The sequence below is a fragment of the Olea europaea genome, unplaced genomic scaffold (assembly GCF_002742605.1).
Source record: "Olea europaea var. sylvestris unplaced genomic scaffold, O_europaea_v1 scaffold959, whole genome shotgun sequence".
Classification (NCBI taxonomy): domain Eukaryota; kingdom Viridiplantae; phylum Streptophyta; class Magnoliopsida; order Lamiales; family Oleaceae; genus Olea; species Olea europaea.
In genome coordinates this window covers 1325-22291 of record NW_019268088.1, presented here as the reverse complement: position 1 = coordinate 22291, position 20967 = coordinate 1325, and the positions used below count along the sequence as shown (strand labels likewise).

The window sequence follows — 20967 nt, the reverse complement described above, 5'->3', positions numbered from 1 at the left end:
TAATTTAATTTCATCTTTACAATCAAACGGACCCTAAAAGTATTAATAGCTTTAACTCAACCAAACACATAGTCCTCGTAAATTCGATACTTAATTCACCATTATATTACTTGATTATAATCCTGTGCATTTACGAATTTTTAGAGGGTCAGTCACACCGCGTTAATCTAAATCATAGGTTTAGGATTTTTAGTAGCATTATTAAATCAAGTCAAAAATAACGGTCTCTATCTCAGTCAGGGGCGGAGCCATGTTGAGACGATGCCCACACTGAAATTTTAGGTATATATATATATATATATATTATTAGCAATAGGGGAGGTGGAATAAAACACATGCTTTAATTTACATTGGTTTTATTTTTAGGCCCAAATCCATGATTTTGTTTCATAGTTTTATCATTATTAAATTCATTATCAAAACTCAATGTTCGACATGGGTTAAATTATGCCCGCACTGAACAAATTTCTTGACTTCATCCCTGATCTCAGTGTTCCTTTTCCACTAAAACATTAAATTTGAAATTTGATGAGTCAAGCCAATCGAAGGATGGTCTATTTAACGAAGGGTAATTAGCAAAAAAAATTCATATCGTTTGTACTCATTGCGAAAATGGTTTCTACTGTTTCAAACTTGTCATTTACACCCTCATTTCAAACCTTTCTTGTAGAATTAATTCTTTCCATCATATTCCGTTAAATATGTGCAATTTGACGCAAAACACCCCCATTGTTTGCTTTAATTGTGCAAATAGTCCCTATCATTTTAATTTTGACATTTGGACATTCAGATCGACATTCTTTTGCTTAAAAGGCTCTTACCTTCTATTTTCTCCATTATAAACATTATAATGACTATTTTATCATCATCTTTAAATAAACAAATAGAAAAAAAATAATGTAAAAAAATTCTATCTAAAGTTTCTAATTTTTTTAAAAAGTACAAACAAGTCTCAGGAAAATAATTTAAAACACTCTAATAAAAGAAAATATTTTATCTTCCCAATTAACCCACGCACACCTTACGCCTGTCCCCTACACTCTACCACCACTACAAAATTACTTAAAGAGATAATTAAAAAGTACGATAAAAGTATAAAAAAATTAAAAATAGAAAAACAAAAAAATATAAAAATAAAATGGTGCTTATTCCTTATATATATATATATATATATATACACACTTTTAATTCTATTTTTTATTATTTTGGTGGTGGTAGTGGCAAGGTGGGTGGTTTAATTGGGGAAATAAAATATTTTTCCTTTAGTAGAATGTTTTTAATTGTTTTACGTGAGATTTGTATGTAAATTTTAAGAAAATTAGAAAATCTAGATACAATTTTTTTTTATTTCTCTTTTATATTTGTTTATTTAAAAATGATGATAAATTAATCATTTTATAATGATTATTGTTACACATAAATTTCGTAGCATGCGCATGATGGAGGGGACTCCACATTGGCCAACTTGGCGTTGATTATTCAATTGGATTGGACTTATTTAATTAAGCAAGATATTTTTTGGCCTTAGATTAGGTTTGGTCCACTTGACCTGTTTTCAATTCTACTAAATGTGTGTGTGTGTGTCATGCGCGCTATTCATTTCATAATCAAGGTATGTTTTCTGATCCTAACCAAATCCCTTCTCTCTCTATTGCACTCATATTTCTCTCGTTCAATTGTTGATTTGATCGTCGGAGTGCAAATAATTGTTGGACATTCTTCTTGATCAGTGTCTTCTAATGGGGGTGATGTTTATGTGAAGGGGGGACAAGGTTAAAATTTTGTTGACACATTTTTTTAGGTCAACAGATTGGTGTTGTTTGTGAAAAACAATACATTAACCATGTTCTACCTCATACAAGAAGCCACCGAAAAAACATAATTTTTTCGAGCAGTTTGTTCAATCCAAAATCACAAAGATCAATCTCTAAAAAATGAAGAAGAGGGCTACGAGTAGAATCTGAAAATTTCCAGATTTAGTGAAATTTTCCAGCGAGGATTAGTCATGAAAATGGTTACACAAGCAAATCTGACGAAGAAAGATTACCCTTTTTGATCTTGGATAAATGCAGAAATCCAAATTCAAGAAAACTGTATCGAACAAATATCCACCAAAGGTTTATCCCCAAAAGGGCTATGTTTTTCTCTCCATGTTCTGCCATATACACACATTCTTTGGAGCAAAGCCAACGTCAAGTGAATTAAAAAATCAGCCACCAGAATGAAAAACGAAATACAAGGCGATGAGCAAATTGTAATAAAAAGGAATTTCTCTACCACCAGTTTGTGTTTGAAGCACTAAAACCCATCAGAAAAGTAGAGGCCATTATTTGTCCCTATTTGTAAAGCATTTGGTAAAAGAAAAAGAAGGTCAACCGGGTCAGCTTGAATGGAACAAGTGAAAATAAAGAAATATGTCTAGCTTCAACTCTATGGAAGCTCACTTGTTCAATGTTGACATTAGCCAAAACACCCCGCATCTTCATCTTGTTTTCTTTAAAATACTGCCTGGTAGTGCTTTATACTCTTCTAATTATTAGTCTTGTTCAAGAAAAAGAATCAGGTCACAAACTAGACAGCTCTACTACCAAAAAGAGAGGATAAATAGGCAACACTTTTCAGTCTCAACTATTGCTAAAACCTCCATTAACTCCGGCTATCACCATAATGTCAACCTCCGATTCGACACCACGTAACACCACATTAACTACCAGTCTCGGGGTCTAGCTTTGCTCATTGTGTTTTCATTAAATGCAACTTCATTCCACAGTCTCTCACAGTCGAAAGCACAAATACCAACGACATCAACCGGTGCCGACACCACACAACAACCACACCGGCGACAGCATTAAGGTTAGCTTTTGTAATGAATACAGAATGGATTGAACTTGTGAATGAAAATGAAAATTTATTTACATTTATAGGTAGAGATGCTTGATTAGGTTAGATTGTGAAAGATGATTTGGGGTTTAGGGCCAAATTTGAGACCTCAATCATTGAAAATGGTGAAATTCAGTAGCTTTTCAAGTGATTAGGGAGAAAAAGAAGACCGTGTTGATAGTCCGCCGACTGTCGGAAGACTATTAACGGTCAAGGCCCACTGTTGACATTACTCGGCCTTGACTATTAATGTCAACAGTGGGCCCACGTTTTTGTCTTTTTCATTTTATTAATTGAGAAATATTAATTATTTTTTAAATTGAAAATTAACAAATAAATTAAAATTTTTAATTTAATTCTTTTTTTCTTTTTTTATGCATGAAATTCATTTGAATTAAAAATATCTATATTTATATTAAAAATTCATTTATATAATATTTAATTTTATGTTAAAAATTAAATATAATTTTTTATATTAAAAATATTAATTCTCTTTTTTTCTTTTTTAAATAAAAATTCATTTTAAACAAATATTTAATTCTTCAATTTTAATTGAATAATATGTCTATTATTTATATAATTTTCTTTTGTTTAATTTTAATTTTAAATATTATTATTATTATTATTATTATTATTATTATTATTATTATTATTATTATTATTATTTGGTAATGGGGTAACAAAGATTCTTAATTGTTTTATTCGTATTATAATTTACTTATTAAAATACGTTTTAATAATTTTTTACTTTATTTTTATAGTTTTTGTATTTTCTAAAATTATTTTGTTTAATTTAATATATATTTGTTAATTTGTATGTGTTTTTTTAGTTTTTTCTTTATTTTTTTATGCTTGTCATTTTTCTAAATCATTTATTAGATGAATCTACATGTTAACAATTTAGTTCAATTAATCTTCTGTTACTATGTTTTATTCCATTCTCCATTATATAATGTTCTAAAATTCGAATTTTTTCATGATGGATTACCATCTACATGCAGAGTTGAGGCAAATGTCGGAGAAAGCTACATGGAACAATAGCTTTGACAGTTTTACTACAGTACTGGAGCTGCTGAATGATCAGCTCGCGGATATCTTACGCCAGTCCTTCTTCTGGCCCCTGTATCAGTTGAGGGAGGTGCAGTACTCGAGGCAAATCATCGACGCGCTGCTATGTTGGTTGTTGAGTCCAGTCGACGACGATACCCTTCCATTTCGACCTCGAGGGTAAGATCGCCAGTTTTTCTATGGTCGAATTTGCCCTAATCACTGGATTGAAGATTATGGAAGATGAGGCAGCTCGTAATAGTACTTAGAGAGGCAACAGGTTGCACGACACTTACTTCCATAGACAAGGGACAGTACTTCTACCGTAGCTGATCTAAGTGATGAGGGGGTGTGAGCAGATGTTAGACAGGCTAAAGCTAGGTTTAGTATATATCCTTGAGATCGTGGTGCGGTGTTACCACAAGAAGACTGCGATCAACCTTTTCCACCTGGAGATCGTCGATGACATCAATGGCTTCAACAACTATCTATAAGACCAGAGATGTTTCGAGAACACCGTAGACCTCTTCATCATATCGCACTCAAAGCGTAAGGACCCTATGCTCAAGTACGATGCCTACGGATTGCCATTGGCGGTGCAAGTACATGTTTACATAATCAATGTCAAAATATTTATACTATTTAATTTATATATAATAATTTTATGTGTTGCATATTTGGGCGTAGGAGACTGTCCCCGTACTCGATGCTCGCTTTGTAAAGCGATTGGAGACACGATGCCCTCAGATGCATCATTAGCAAGCATCTCGAGCGGACGGGTGTCAGTCTGGGAAACAATTATCGGCTCTCATCGATGACCCTTGTGTGAGTATTATGTACTTTGTAATTTATATTGTACGTAGTTTAAAATCTCATTACGCAATCGTTAACGGGGTTGAAATGTCAATGTGTCAGGTTGAGGTCATAACTGATTTGACGCCATAGGTGGAAGAGGAGGGTCGAGGGCTGATGCGTGAAGTGTATGAATTTCATATAATTTATTGATTAACGTTTTTTATGAGTTAGCAATTGTTAATTAAGTTAATAATTTATAATGTTATTTGTATAGGAGCACTGTCCAGTTGATCGACGATCACCTCCGTCAAGAGCATCACCATCACGAGTGTATCACCGTCAATAGCATTACCTCCGCCGAGGGCATCACCTCCGTCGAGACCCATCCCCCGTGGATCTTTTGCACACAGTTAGATAGGATTGATGATCCGTATGCTTGCCTGACTGAATTCATAGTGGATATGGAGTGACAATTGATGGGGAGGGTCAACGACTTATCCTACGATGTTACATTGCTACGTGGTCATGTTGTGTCCCTCCAGGATGAGGTCATAGTGCTCTGAGGTGATATTGTGGGTAGACGATGGACTGGCAGAGAGGGTGGCGGAGAGAGGGGTCACCCACAGTTTTGGTTAGACAATGCATTAGAATCATTTCTATTATCTATGGAGCAAGATTGGGTGACCTCGATGGGGATGGGAGAGGTGGCGGTGGAGGAGAGGACGAAGGCGAGATGGGAGCGAGAGAGGCGGCGAGGGAGGAAAGAGCTATGGAGGCGGTGGGCCCGGAAAGGAGAGAAGAGGGGTGATGGTAGCGGCGGGCTTGATGGGGATGGGATATCCGACCGGGGAGAAGTGGGTGATGGAGGTGATGATTGTCGAGGCAGAGGAGGGAAGGGAGTAGGAGAGGAGGCCTGACTTGATCGAGAGTAAGAAGCGTGATGTTGACATGATGGAACATGCGATTGGTAAGAAGCCGAGATTGGCATCCTAGTACGTCATTTCTCCCTTTACGATCGAGACGAAAAGGAGAAGGTTTGTCAGTGGGACAATTCTCAACCTATTTCGGGAGGTGGACCATGCTAAATGAAAAGCGTTCGAGACGGAGTGAAGAAGAATTTTGCCCGGGTAAGTATTCATGATATTATTAAAGTACGCTACGCTACTCGTATATGCTTCTTTAACATTTTTCTGTTTCCTTTTCAGAGCTAGCCGCATGATCGGTCAAACGACGATCTCCGATGCTTATAAGTAGTTCCACGACATTATCACTTCAGGAGCTTGACTTGCCAATGATGTAAGTGAAGTAGTCATATTGTTATTTTTATGTGTATATAATTATTTGTTTATTCAATGAAATAACTCCCTTTTGTATTGGTATTTGTTAATAAAGCACATCGACATGGTCATGGACTTGTTGCGTGATTGGGTTCAAAGATATCCGATGTCATTTGACAGTCCTGGCCGAGTCATACTGAATTTGGAGTTTGGAAGAACCATTGACATTGAGTACTAGTCGCTCCAACTGACAGTAAGGAATATACGATGCCCGACTATATGCTCAAGTGGATCATAGGGATGTGGCCACGTGTCGGGGAGAAGCCATGGGAGGGTTGTACGCTTATGTACATACCAGTGGTCGTGAATCATCACTGCATAGCTTTGGAGATTGTGTTCATTGAGTCTATTATATATGTGTATGACCCCGATCATTTATGTCTGACACAGGGTTAGCTCGAGCAAAATTTGGAGTCCATCGCTGTTTTCATCCCTACGATAGCTAGACGGGCGGGCTTGATTGTGCAGGACAGATTATCCATTATGCGAGACACGACGACAGCGAGACAAACAATATCGTAAGTGGTTGTAATTTTTTTTTTAAATTTAATACTTAATTTTTTTGTTGCACGATACTGGTCTAACTCATTATTGTTCAATTGCAGGGGTGATTGCCACATGTTCGTAATAAAGTATATTGAATTTTTTAGTATAGGACATAAGGTTGATGAAATCAACCAATCATGAATACAAATTTGGAGAAATAAGTTAGCGAGCGATTTATATAACTTTAATTGTGATCTGTAAATACTGTAAACATTATATTTTTGTAATTACGAAATAATTGTAAATATTGATCTTTTGTAATTATGACATGTTTGTAAATACTGTAAATATGATTTGTACATTGTGAATGAATGTAATTTTGTATTATTTTATTTATTTAAATACTTCATCTACGACGTTAATTATTTATATATATTATTAATTTAAGTAAATAATGATTAATTAACTAAATTAAAAATAATTAGTTATTACATAAAAAATGAATACTAAATACACAATTAATATTCATAACCAACTAAAAATAAATATTAAATACATAAATTTTATTACACATCTGTTGCATCGTTATGCAGCGGAATCAGGCTTGTACGAAATTGTCATATATGCCTCGTTGCACCTCACCTACCACACTTACGAGGTCGAGAAAATTCTCTGGTAGATAATATTCTAGATGTACCTTTACGTCTAGAAGTACGTGGTTCAACTTCTGGTGACAACAAATTATTTAGTAACAGAATGTGGTCAGGAACTTCCCATTCGACTTCGTTTGGTACATGAAATATTGTTTCGGCATATGATACTCTTCAATAATCAGTCGTATAATAAACACTGCACAAGGGGTGTGGTGAAAATCCTTTATGCATAGCCACTGCCACTGCATGTGCACATAAAAAACTCTCCAACTGAAACTGTCTACACGTGCACGTGCTACCATTCAAGTCCACAATGTATCTAAAATTACGTGCACATCTCACGGAGAAACAAAACTAATCCAGTGATTCTACATATATCTTTCTCACCACATCTAGAGTCGTGAAGAGTCTATCTTCATGAGCCAGAGTTAGCACACTTGTGCAATTCAGTGTTTTCTCACGCCGATCATGAAATCACTGTTAAAGCTTGTCACGAATGTTCTCAATCATTGCAATAATTGGTAACTCTCAATCCTTCTTGAATAAGGCATTGAGCGACTCTGCATTGTTCAACGTCATCGTGTTGTATCGACGTCTTGAAAAATGTAATCGTGTCCAATGTTCGATCCCCATCTCTGTTAGATACTTCCATATAGCATGCGATTTACTGTCTATTTTGACCATGAACTTCTCAAACTCTTCAAAAATGTAGGCCTCTACAGCTCTTCTAAACAATGCAACAATGTCATTGCATCGATACTTGATCTTCAAGTTTTCCTATATACGGTATATACAATAACCATGATGTACCTCGAAGAAGATTTCGATGATATTATTTATTATTGGCGGCCTTTGGTCGGTTATAAGTACAAGGTTCTCGATATCTCCAATTACTACCTTCAACTTTGTGAGAAACCAATACATCACTCGATTATTCTCTCCCTCGATATGCCGAATGCAAGAGAGTAAATTTGGATATTAGCATTTTGACATATTACTATAATCAACTTACCCTCGTATCCAGCCTTAAGGGTTGTACCGTCAACCAGAAGTAGGGGTCGCATCACGTTTCAAAATCCTTGAACGCATTATCCAAGGGTCATGAAGAAATACTTGAAGCGATTCTCACCGTTCATCTCAATAAAAAAAAAGTCGATCAAGTATTAGTTTTTCCCATGTTATAGCAATACTTAGCAAATTTAAATAAACAATAATCAGAATAAATAATTACATATTAAATAAACAAAAAAATCGAACTAAATATTTAACAGTTAAAATAAATATTAAATAAGCAACTAAATAATAAAATACCTAGCCAATTTAGCATAACTCTCCTCGGTCGAACACATTAAGTCCTCCAATGCACATTCTTTGGTCTTCCAAACCTTCTGATAGCTCATGAACACCTTATACTCTTGAAGAATATCATTAATGATGCTCGAAAGTCTGTAGATGGTTTGTGGGTCCTAAAACTTGTGCATTATTTCTCGACCAATGAACCATACTCGGGTTTGCTTTTGATCATTTCAACGAATACCCACTTCGCAAGTATGTTCAAGTATGTTCCTGTGCATACTTACGAATTATAAAGAATTCGTTTGTGTCCATCTTCGTTGTTCGCAAACGCAAATGACAACTGCGTCAATGCAGATAATTGTATACGCCGATTTGTTTAATTTCTTCACTTTAAACTTGAAGTTGTGTTTCAAAGCAATTCGGTGCACAGCTTCCTGCAAATCTTTCTTTATTTCGAACAGTTGCTCGACATATAAATCTTTGTCATCGGGAATAAAGCGCTAACAATTAGTGGACCGTGTATTCAGTCCAGGCCGTGAGCTCTCACCCGACTACGTCTCTGGAGGGATAGAGTATTCAAATCCTCATAAGTGAATACATTTTCATTCTCGTCTTCAACGGTCGAGGGAATTATGTATGTGACAGTGAGATCATTCACTATATTGGGAACAACTGTATCAAGAATAACCTCATTGTCCTTATTAACTATCTTCACTGTATCCCAAAAATCATTCACATTATGATCCCCTCCATCGAAATCTTCGTGCTCACCATCAGGAACATTCTTTTTCACCAAAGTTATATAAATAGAAATCAAACATTTCTGGTTCAATTCAATTAAAATCTGCATTTCAACTTCAAAAGTAACCATTGCATGTGGAATTTTCTTACCGAATAGAAATCCCAATTCCATGTCGTATTGAGAGGGATCGACTTTGAGCGAGTTATGTAACTCATTGTATATTTCTGCATACGATGTACTTGATGTTATCAGAATTGAGTAGAACCACGTTTTTCACTCATCCATTTCCATACCCCATCGATCATTTTTCTTCATTTTAAGTTCACCAAAGTAACAAACCGAGATTGCAGCTGATGCCATATCTGCATTAGGAAACAACGATTTATTAAAAAAAATTGTAAATACGTGGAAAAGGGAAGTAAAAAATTGGAAACCGCCGGCTGACTGTTAAAAAGTTGGCTGTTTTCATAACAGCCAACAACGATTGGTTTTTCGATTTTGCAGATGAATTTTTATCATCGTTTTGCAAAAAAAAAAAAAGTTATAGATCCATTTAAGACTGCAACAATTTATTTACATAAATCGAAATAAGATTTAAATATTCAAACAATATACTGATTTAGCTGTAATAAAATAAAAAATACGTAAAATATACTTACCAATTTCGAGTGATGGTTGTGAATAATATTTTCTTGTTGAGCTTTTGATAATTTTGTGAAATCTTAATGCTGAAGCAAATGAAAATTAAACTTTCTTTTTATCTGTGTTGCAGAAACTGATTTGATTTTGAAATTTACGTAGGGAGTGTAAATATTTGTTATTTAGAAAGGGGTACTATTGTATTTTTAACAATCATATGATTTTGTAATTACAAAACATAAAAAGGGCAAAATCGTCATTTACATTTTAAAAGGCCATTGTGGTGAATGACAAAAATGAATTGGTCAATGTGGAAAATGGTTAGTTTGACTTGGCCAAACTAAAAAGTACCCAGCTTGTCTATTCAGCTTTGCAACTTGTTTTGTTTGGCAGAATAAAAGACAGATATTTATGGCTTAATTGGTGCTTTTAGATGCAAATTAATTTCATCCACCACAACGATTGGAAGATGTTACTTATCTAATAGGCTTCAATGAAATTGGGCCAGAGTCATGCAAATTGGGTCCAATCATTTATATTTCTTAGGGCCTACACTTATTGTTTTGTGAAAAAAATCACAAATATCTTACATATAAATTGAAATTCCATATTTACTATTTTACTAGAAGAAACATATAAACTACTACAATAATATAAAATTAAAACCCAAAATACTACACACAGACCTTTCCATATATAATGTCTGCATTTACCCATCTAAATTCTCAACGCTTTCTTTCTTAGCTGATATAGGATTCTCATTTAGGTTATAAACATAATTGATTGGTAGAATCACAGGTTGGGAGATTTTGTGTATTGTATTGACGTTTTGTTTTGTTTTGTTTTTTTGTTTTTTTGTTTTTTTTTTTAAATTTAGGAACTTCTTGCTTCTGTCTTAGAAAGCTAAAAATAGATGGTCTGGAGAATTGATACTATGGAGAATATAAATTCATTTGGTTGCTAGCATGACTTTGCTTTTCCTACAATTGTTTCTCTATAGCTGACTTGCAGGCTCTGCTCCGAAGTTGAAATAAATTGTAATTTGAGAGAAAAACAAAGAATTGGTAACAATCGAGGCCACTAATTGTCGACTAGATTGGAGTATTTTTAGAAGTATCCTTCTTTTTCCTATATATTTGAGGATTCTTAGCTTTACACTTGGGTAATGGAAGGAATGGTCGAAATTCTAATGTTAAGGCAATGGGCCTTGAATTAATTGTTTAAATTATTTATTCTCTTGTCTTTGCATCCAAAGTCCTGCTAGTGATACATATTGCATGACTTTTTCAGGAGGATATGTAAATTGTGCTTCAATTGCCTTCTTTATTAAATTCTTGATGCCACAACTACAATTTGAGCTGAAGATTCAAAATCTCAACTATGCGTACCAATTGTGTTCAATGAGATGCCCAGCATGAATTTTTGTTATTCAGAGCCCCTTTTGGTTATCATATTTATTATTCGAGGTAAGCTCTAAGAACTCATATGTCCAGGGCTATCTTATAAGAACTCACATCTTTGACGGCTAGCCCTCGCTCGTGGATTTCTATTATTATTAGAGGTAACATGTTAGAATCCTCTTTCCTTGAAAAAGGGAAGAGGCTAATCCTCCTATGTGTTTACCCTTGTAAAAGGAGCATTTCCTAGCTTTATTCTGGGATGTTTATTCCCCACCTCGTCAAAAGCTTATTCCTAGTTTCGCGAGATGTTTATGTCTCCTTCTCACTATCATCGAGCCTAGCTATAAGACCTCATCGTTCCAATGTCAGTTTATAAGACTCCGATATTTCGAGAGTTATTCTGAGATTGTTTATTCCCCACCTTGTGAGATGCTTATTCCTAGCTTCGCGAGATGCTTACTCCTTGCCTTTCGCTATTTTCGAGCCTAATTATAAGATTTCGTCATTCCAATGCCAACTTATAAGACTTTGATAGTTTGAGAGTTATTCATCAGATAGTTACTCTTGGTCTCGTAAGACATTTATTCCTTGTTTCGGGAAATGCTTATTTCTCGTCCCTCGCTATCATCGAGCCTAGTTATAAGATCTCGTCATTACGAAACCAGCTTATGAGACTCCGATAGTTTGAGAGCTATTCGTGGATGTTTATTACCCACCTCAACAGACACTTACATTTGGCTTCAAAAAATGCTTATTCCTCGCCCCTCATTATCGTCGAGCCTAGTTATAAGACCTCGTTATTTCGAAAACAGCTTATAAAACTCCAATAGTTCGAGAGCTATTCAGAAATTTTTATTATTTGCCTCTTTAAATGCTTATTTCTGATTTCCTAAGATGTTTATTCCTTGTCTCATACTATCGTTGAGTTTAGTTATAAGACCTTATTTGTCAGAGGCCAACTTATAAGATCGATAATTTGAGAGCTATTCGCGGGATGCTTATTCTTCACTTCGCTAGACATATTTCTTGGCTTCGCGAGATGATTATTCATCGTTCCTCACTATCATCGAGCCCAGTTATGAGACCCTCATCCCTCATCCTTTCGAGGTTAGCTTATGAGACTCTGACAGTTCGAGACTATCTATCAGCTCGATATTCTTTCTTCGCTTCGTGAGATCCTAACCATATGAGTTGTTGCATTACAGATGCATTTTCATTCAAGAGAGCTCATCATGCCTCTGCATCAACTTATCACAAGCTACTTATATACTCAGAGCTATATCTATTTTCAGAAAGTAAAGCTCTCTGAAAGATAGCCACGTCTTTACATTAGCTATAACACAACTATATTTATTTTCAAAGAACTCATCATGCCTTGCATATACGGCGTTACAAGTTTTTGTCTTTACTTTTGCTTCAACTACGTCACGTCTACTTATTTTCAAAGAGCTTACATTATTTACCACTTCGTAAGGAGAGTGGTAGGCCTACCTTAATACCTACAAAGACTATGTCTACTGTGACTAGATCAAATACCATGGTGGAATTCCTTGACATGAATACGCCACCTCTATGTAAGGATGGCAGATTATGACGACTACTGACATTCAGAGCATTGCCTCTTCATCAGCTTATCACAGCTTCTGCTATTTACATTCAGAGCATCGCCTTTGCTGCACATATTTGGAGTCTTGCCTTTGCATCAGTTTTATCAAAGTTGCTTATATTTTAAGTTCGACCTGCATATAAATATTCTACTCAAACTTGGGGGATTATTTTGCTACTAGTATTTTAGTATCATACTGCTAGTACATGCAATATATTATAGCTACCAAATACACATGCCACATCACTTCTAGAATGCCTCATGACCATGACATTATTTTCATTACTGTTCGTATGTATGCCACGTTATTTACATGATCATTTTATAGATATTATGTTATTTCACACTAGCAAGTTTGATATGATCATCATTTTACCTTATTTGGAGGGGCAAATGGATCCAAAATTTATTTTATATATATACAGTGGAGATATTATGTTGTATTACAGATTTTTAGTCTATATTATAGGAAAAATGCTGTCCAAATTTCGAAAAATTATATGCAGTATCTATCTTCGAGGCTATTTGTAAGTCCACGTTTATCCAGGCTCGTACACATATTTTTTTATTGGATCGACTTATATTCTTGAGGCAATTTGTAAGCCCTTAAGTCTTCATTTATTGAAACTACTGATTTTTTTTGAGGCAATTTGTAAGACGTCGCCTACTTGGCAACTTATATTTTAAAGTCCGACTTGCACATGGATGTGCGACTCAGACTTGGGGAATTATTGTTACTTCTATAAATTACGTGGCATGTTCAGATGGAGGGGGTCACATATATGCCAACGTGGCATTGACTATTCAATGGTATTTGATTTATTAAACTCAACAACCACGGCAACCTCGTCTTGGGCTTGAGTTGAGCCCACTTACTACACGCACTCGGCCCATTCTCATTTATATATATATAGGTTTTACTTCACACTTAAAGTACATTCATTCTAACCCTGGCTAAATTCTCTCTCACTCTCTTGTACTCATATTTCTCTCGTTCGGTCATTGACTTGACTATTGAAGTGCAAATGGTAGTCGGACCTTTTTTTTGACCGATGGCCTTTGCCTTCTAACGGAGTTTCAATCTGCATGTGATATCACGTGGAAGGAACGAAGTCGAGATTCTGTTGTCATATCTTTTGGGATCAACAGTTATCATTAGTAACTTTGTATCATTACATTATTATTACTAGCTTGTCATAATACTATTTTCACTACTGCCAGTACCTATATACATTATCTATATTATCAACATGTTACTTACTTCACATTACAAATACTGTTACACTAGTTGTGCAAACATATGATTTACTATGATGCATGACAACCCCTTTGTACATTACAAATACTGTTACACTAGTTGTGCAAACATATGATTTATTATGATTTTCTCTTTGTTGTCATTATCTGAAGGGACAAATGGACCGAAAATTTATTTTGTATATGTGTAGTGGATATATATTTTTTTGTATTACAGGTTGATTGAGTCCATATTAAGGAGAAGATACTGTCGAAATTTTGATAAATTATATGCGACATCGGCCAAGGTGATTCGTAAGTTCTTGTTTATTCAGGCTTACACCGATTTTTCAAGGTAGTTCATATACGAGAAAAATATGAGTGCAATAGAGGGAGTTGACTGTCGTAGCGTTTGACTTGACCGTCGGAGTGTTAAAGGTTGTCAGACATTTTTCTCGACAGACAACTTTTGCCTCTTAACGGGAAGATTTAGTGTGCAAGTGATGTATAAGTGGAGGGGATGTGTTCGAAATTTTATTGACACGTTTTTTATGTCAATATTTATAATGGAGAAAATGGACAATAAACACCATTTAAGCAAAAGAAATGTCGATTTGAGTGTTCAAATGTTAAAATTGAAATGATAGGGACTATTTGAGTAATTAAAGCAAATGATAGGGACGTTTTGCACCAAATTACAGTTATTTAATTGAAGGAGTTAACGGAATATGACGGAAATGACCAATTCTACAAGAAAAGTTTGAAATGAGGGTGTAAATGACAAGTTTGAAACGATAGGGACCATTTTCGCAATGAGTACAAATGACTAGGATGTTTTTTTTGTTAATTACCCTATTTATGAATTATGCATTTCAGAGTGTCTCAATCAAATTCCCACTTTATAATCGTATGATGAATAAATGCATTAAAAAGGTTAAAAAATATTTTTGTGGCTCCTCAAAATTAGAAGGGCTCATGAAAGAGGAAGCAAAAGTAAGTTTTGAGATTCCATTCTATAATCCTATGATGATCTATGATTCTTTGTGTTCCACATTATATGCTTTCTTATCAATATATATACCTTTCAAATCAAACCCACATGGGCCATTTATAAGTTGAAAATTAGAAGATATGGCTAAGATTAATCATAAAGAAGTAGAATATCTACTTATTTCTAAGAATCTTGTATTGTTGAACTTAAATTGAATTTTAGTAAGTTGGGTGTTACTGGAAATTAGGTTTACATTAAACTAAAAAGGTATATGGAATAATTTAATTTTTGTTAAAATGTGATATTTTAACGTTTAAGTACTTATTTGGTAGGAATTTTGATAATTGATTTTTTAACCGTTAGAGATAAAATGGGTCCTACTTGTGACAGAAGAATTCAAAAATGACGGCTGGAATACTGAAATAACGGTAAAAAAAATGATTTTAATTGGTTTAAAATCTGTACCAAACAAGCACTAAGTCAAACATGAATATTGAGGTTTAAGAAAAACAAAACCTAAATTCTTGGACATCATAAACGAGGTAACATGATATCGAGATATTTTTGCAAACGAAGATCATCAATTGCTCAAGATTTTGACCATTTATATATGTACAGTAGGTTATGTTGAGTTGATTCGAGCTCGAGTTTATGATAAGCCTCTATTAAGGAAAATATTTTCATAGTTTAACACGACCTATAAGTTCAAATTATGTTAGGCAGATAGCAAATATTCTTTCATTAAATTAAAAAAAAAATGCTTAAATATAAAGACCTCACTCACCATGTTCAAAAATGGTTTGTGCATATTGAAAACCGTCAATGCAAAGCCGCCTTAATCTTTATACAATTGAGATAGTCGTCTAAGGCCCCATGTTTAGATAAAGCTTCCAAAGTTTAGAAAATTTTATTCCAAATAATTTTAACAACACAATCCACAAGTTTGATTTTGTCTTGGTGATAAATTTCTTGACCGATGAAACTTCTTCAATAAATAAAGTAATAAAAATATAAAATTTAAATACTAATGACAAAAAAATTCTTTGGGAAATAAAACAAAAGTTACAAATTAATAAATAAATGTCTAAAGTCACCTCCGGAATTAAATTAATACAAAATACAAAAAAAATAAAAAAATAATAAAGAATAACTTTGTAGTTGAGTAATTCTCCACCGACAACGAGCAACCGAAGCATCATTGACGGTCGCCAACAACATTATTGATTATATTATCTTTGATAATCGTTGTGTACGTTGATGATAATCCACAGTATTGTTATATCTAATCCTGACTAAATAATCTACATATATTTATTTTGTTGAATCAGTGACCATAATCTTGTTGACGACTATAAATGAAATTTTCATCGATTTCATTTGCTCCTTTAAAATTTTTATTTTCATTCATCTTGAAAGACTCATCAAAAGTTTTTGATTCACGTCCTTAAAGATTTTGCCAAACATTCAACCCACTCTACGTACCTATATGTACATATCTACTTATCGTGGTTAGTCAAATAAAAATGAAAACAAGAATGAATCTTGATTAGGCTTCTAGCAAATATTACTCGGATTATTCTAACCTTTGTTCTCTTGTGTTTAGCTGGCAATTATCTCATTTTTGAAAATGAAATGTTAGTCAATTGGGGTAAAGAATGACAACAACTTGGCATGTGAAATAACTAAACCCAATGAACTGAATGTTAACTTCAAACTGTTCACATTTCAGATTTTTTTCCAAAGAAGAAAAGTTCTATTTGTCCAAGCAATTTCTCTATATTTTTCAAAGAGTTAGATCCAAGAAGTTTCAAAGAGAATCTTTTATGCGTTACACTAAAAAGAATACAACGAGCAATTATGCGTACGTTTGCTTTGAGTTACATGTAACACAAAATACACGTGCACTACTCGTTTGACAAGTTCAAAATGATATATCCAATGACTTAGAATCTATCAAAGACAACTTTTTTTTCAAAAAAGAACAACGATTAAGCTATTTGTATATAAAAATGGTACACAAGGGATTGCATAAAATGATGTGGAGGGAAAAGATTGGAAGAAAAAGTTTACCGTATTTTAAATTGACAAATGATAAAGTAATATGTGATATTATGTAACTCATTATGTAAAGTTTGATGTACGTGTAACAATGTCCATAGGACACATACATCTTCTGTGTTGAAACTATTTTCGTGGATTAGCATTTAAATAACAAAATAATTTTGTGATAGTTAGGGCATCTATAAAGGATGCACCAAATCACCAAGATACACCAAATTTTGATGCAATACTTCTTCAATGTGGCACTAAAGTTTGCACCATTTTGTACAAAATGGTGTAAAGTCAAATTTACCATTTTCTTCTATTTGCCAAACTAATTGATGGAGCGTATTTGTGTCATTTGTATTATATATTTTTAATACAGTAAATTTTTATTATTATAATTCTTATTAAGATTATTAATAATAATAAAATAAATTTTAATAATATAAAAAATAAATTTTTATATTTATTAATGAATTTAATATTTTCGTTAGTTTAACGTAATTATTCATTTAGTGATTTATGTATTTGTAAAATAAATAAACAAATAATTTTTCAAGTAAATAAATTATTAAGAATAAAAAAAAGAGAAGAAAATTATTAAACACTGTTCATTTAGTGTAAGTTTTGATATAATTGTTGGATATGATTTTTAATTTGGTGCAAGTTTTGGTGCAAAATTTACCTCAAATTTTGGTGCAGGATTGGATATGACCTTAGTTCCTGTCTAGTTTAGATAAAAATTAAATTTTTAGTAGATTTTGATAAAGTTGATAAAATGTGTGGTTGAAAAGTTAATAAGAATTGCGAGTCTCGTGAAATGTGTTAATGAAAATTAGTTAGAGGAAAAATGAGTTTTAGAAAATGTGGGCCACAGAAACTTAATGTGTTTGGCTATATTGAGATATTTTGCATTTCATTTTTAAACCCCTTACAAAAAACAAGCCTTTCTTTTTTTTCCTTTTTCTTTTAAATAATGATTCAGACCTTATGCCTGGCTCATAGCATGCGTATTGTCCATTATGGGTGAGCCTAAACCCATCTTACTCTTTACAGATTTTTACCGTGCTTTTAGAATTCGAATCCATGACCTTTTAGACTTAGTCCTTGTCTGGGAGTGATCTTGGATAAAATTGAAGCCAAAATTTGATCGTTACTATGCAAGCCAATCTCAAATTTGGACCACTTTTAAGGCAAAAAGACATTTTTACCCCTTAACATTTAGCCCCCGTTTGACCCCCATTACCTGAAAATGAAAATGGGGGAAATAGTATTTTTTTTTAAAAAAAATGAGTGGTTGAAAAAGAATGAAATATTTTCGATGTACGTGTAATATTATTTTATAGAAAATTGTGTGGTTGAAAATAAGAAAGAGAAAAATGAAATGTAATGTAATTGAATTTAATGGGGATCAAACGGGGGCTTAATTCATTCTTCACGATGGTTGGACATTTTTGATATTTACTTTTCCACAGTCAAATATTGCGGCCAAAATGGGGCCCAGTAACAATTGAAAAATTGCTGAAAATGGGAGTAAAATCTCTTCTAGACAAAGCTTTAAGTTGAATTCTGATACAATTAGACAATGGAAAGAGGGAGGGAAAAGATAAATCATAAACCTTTATGGGTAAAAATGGTCTAACCATTGGTGCCCAAGGTGGCCCACTTGTCCTGGCATGCTTGAAGGTCGTGTAAGCCCATATTTTATCAAATTTTATAAAAATTTACTAAAAATTTTATATTTTACAAAACCAAACAGGGGCATAGATTCAATTTCAGGACAAGATTTGTCTATGCAAATGCTGCACAATCAACCAGTTTACACATCTGATTCGAGCATTACATAATAAAAAGATTTTGAACAACATATAGAATATCAACTACAAGTAACCATTGTTGTTCATTGCACTATGACATTTTTTGCTAAGCAATTAGCACGCTTCATCAGCAAAACTAGGCAAATCACCGTGTTCTCCTGCTGCATTTCCTCCCTGCCTCCCATCAGCCTCAGCATCCGTTGGCTGGTCCTCCAATGACTGGCGGCACGTCGGGCACGACGAATGTGAAGCCAACCAAATATCTATACATTTCACATGGAAACAGTGGTGACAATATGGAAGCACTCTAACCTTTTCACCATCCATAAATTCACCTAGACATATTGGACAATCTGTAAATGCTGCAGCATTATCATGTCCTGATCCATACTCAGCCACCGGAATCTGTCGCAGAGTCCTCTTCTTTAGGCCCTTTCTCGCCACTCCCCGGGGCGGTGTTTGGTCTGTTGCATCCAAGGTAAGCCTATTAGAACATCGCAGTATACATCTTACTATTGAATTTATCCCAAGTGCACATATTAGTGCACATAACAAGGCTGCCAAGATGATGACCATGTTCGTGTCGAAATTAGCCTCACCGTTTTTTCCATTATGCGGTCTGGCGCTGGTATTGGAAACAGGCTGTTTGTCGAGAAGGAAACGGCGTGGCTCATGATATAAACTCATCAGATTCGAATTGGTTCAATGATCAAAAGTACCAAACAAGTAGGGTCTTTTTTGATAAAAACCTGCAGCTTTTAAAACTGTTAAACCAATATTGAGTGTGATGAATTACGCAAATAGGCTGCAGTTTTCTCTACTCCAACAAAATTCGACAGCAAATCGGACTACAAAGGAAATGGAAAGAAGAGAATTCATCCCCCTCATATAATCACAAATCTTTATCTTATACTCCACTTTCAAGAATTTAAACGCTGTTGGCACGTTAGGTAAGGTCGATTAGACAGAAAAGAAAAAGTAGTTAGAATTTTGTACTACGAGTAGAGTACCATCTAATACTGTATACCAAACATGTTGCAGGAAAAGGAAGTTTCTTGGTTTCCCGGTGGCTGATAATTACCAGGAGTCTAACCTGCCTCTAAAAAAGTAAGCCTTCCAAGAACACAACTTTGATCCCTCCAACAAATCGAATGAATCCTTTACTGTCCTTTCTTCTTAGTGTCCCTGCTTTGCTATCTGCAGATACGCGCTTGACGCCGTTTTGAACATCTCCTTCTGATCTAAATCCAAAGGGCTGTTTCTGAACTATTTTCTTGCTTCAAGAGACAGAATTGAATTCTAGGTACAAAAAATAGAGGACGGTTTTTTTCTAATATGAAGATGCTTTTAAGTGGCAAAGTACAGACTGGTGAACATAAAAGGAAGATACCTAATGAAAGAAAGTTTGATGTGCATTTGATCTTCAGGGATAAATTATTTTTTGTTTTTTATTTTTTATTTTTTGAGAGACTTAAAGGACATAACTTTATAAACAAGTAGAGGACTGGAAGAGGATGCTTGAGAATCTTGATTTATGGTATCTGATCCCACTTAATCACAATTAGCTTGAAAAAACGGCCCACTCTCAGCACCAAATCCTTGTTCCACTTGTGTTCTCCACTTTTGAATTGCTGAATAATGTTATTCATAGTCAACGGTTGAATTAGTCCATCTGACATGACATGTTATGTGACTTAATCTATATAATTAAAATAAAAATATTATGAAAAGTGTTCATATTTTGTAATTACTAAAATTAAACTACGTTAGATGACTACTATAGTCGTTGACTATGAATAACACTACTTTTGTAAAAAAAATGCTTGGTGTACATTACTATTTATATAATATTTTACATATTGATGAGTTGTCAAAAACAATATGATTTTTTTATTTGATTGACGAGATTTTAATCCAATCAAATTTCGCCGCATCATTTGTTGATAAATCGGTGAGTCGTGATATATACGTAGCACAACCGACTCTTGAATTGATGGGT

General features: G+C 34.0%; 1 protein-coding gene across 3 annotated transcripts; it reads right to left on the bottom strand.

The window, feature by feature from the left end:
• Positions 1-18845: 18845 nt before the first annotated feature.
• On the bottom strand, positions 18846-20508 carry LOC111392671 (RING-H2 finger protein ATL74-like). 3 transcript variants are annotated; one of them, XM_023018048.1, is made up of 2 exons: positions 20050-20508; positions 18846-19717 (listed from the first exon to the last, which is right to left on the bottom strand). In XM_023018048.1, the coding sequence occupies exon 2, from the start codon at positions 19653-19655 to the stop codon at positions 19083-19085; it is 573 nt and encodes a 190-aa protein (XP_022873816.1). In that variant the 5' UTR covers positions 19656-19717; positions 20050-20508; the 3' UTR covers positions 18846-19082. The 3 variants fall into 3 exon arrangements, with proteins under 3 accessions (XP_022873816.1, XP_022873817.1, XP_022873818.1); XM_023018049.1 differs by having other exon boundaries at positions 20062-20507; XM_023018050.1 differs by having other exon boundaries at positions 18846-19432; positions 19568-20499.
• Between the last annotated feature and the right edge of the window lie 459 nt (positions 20509-20967).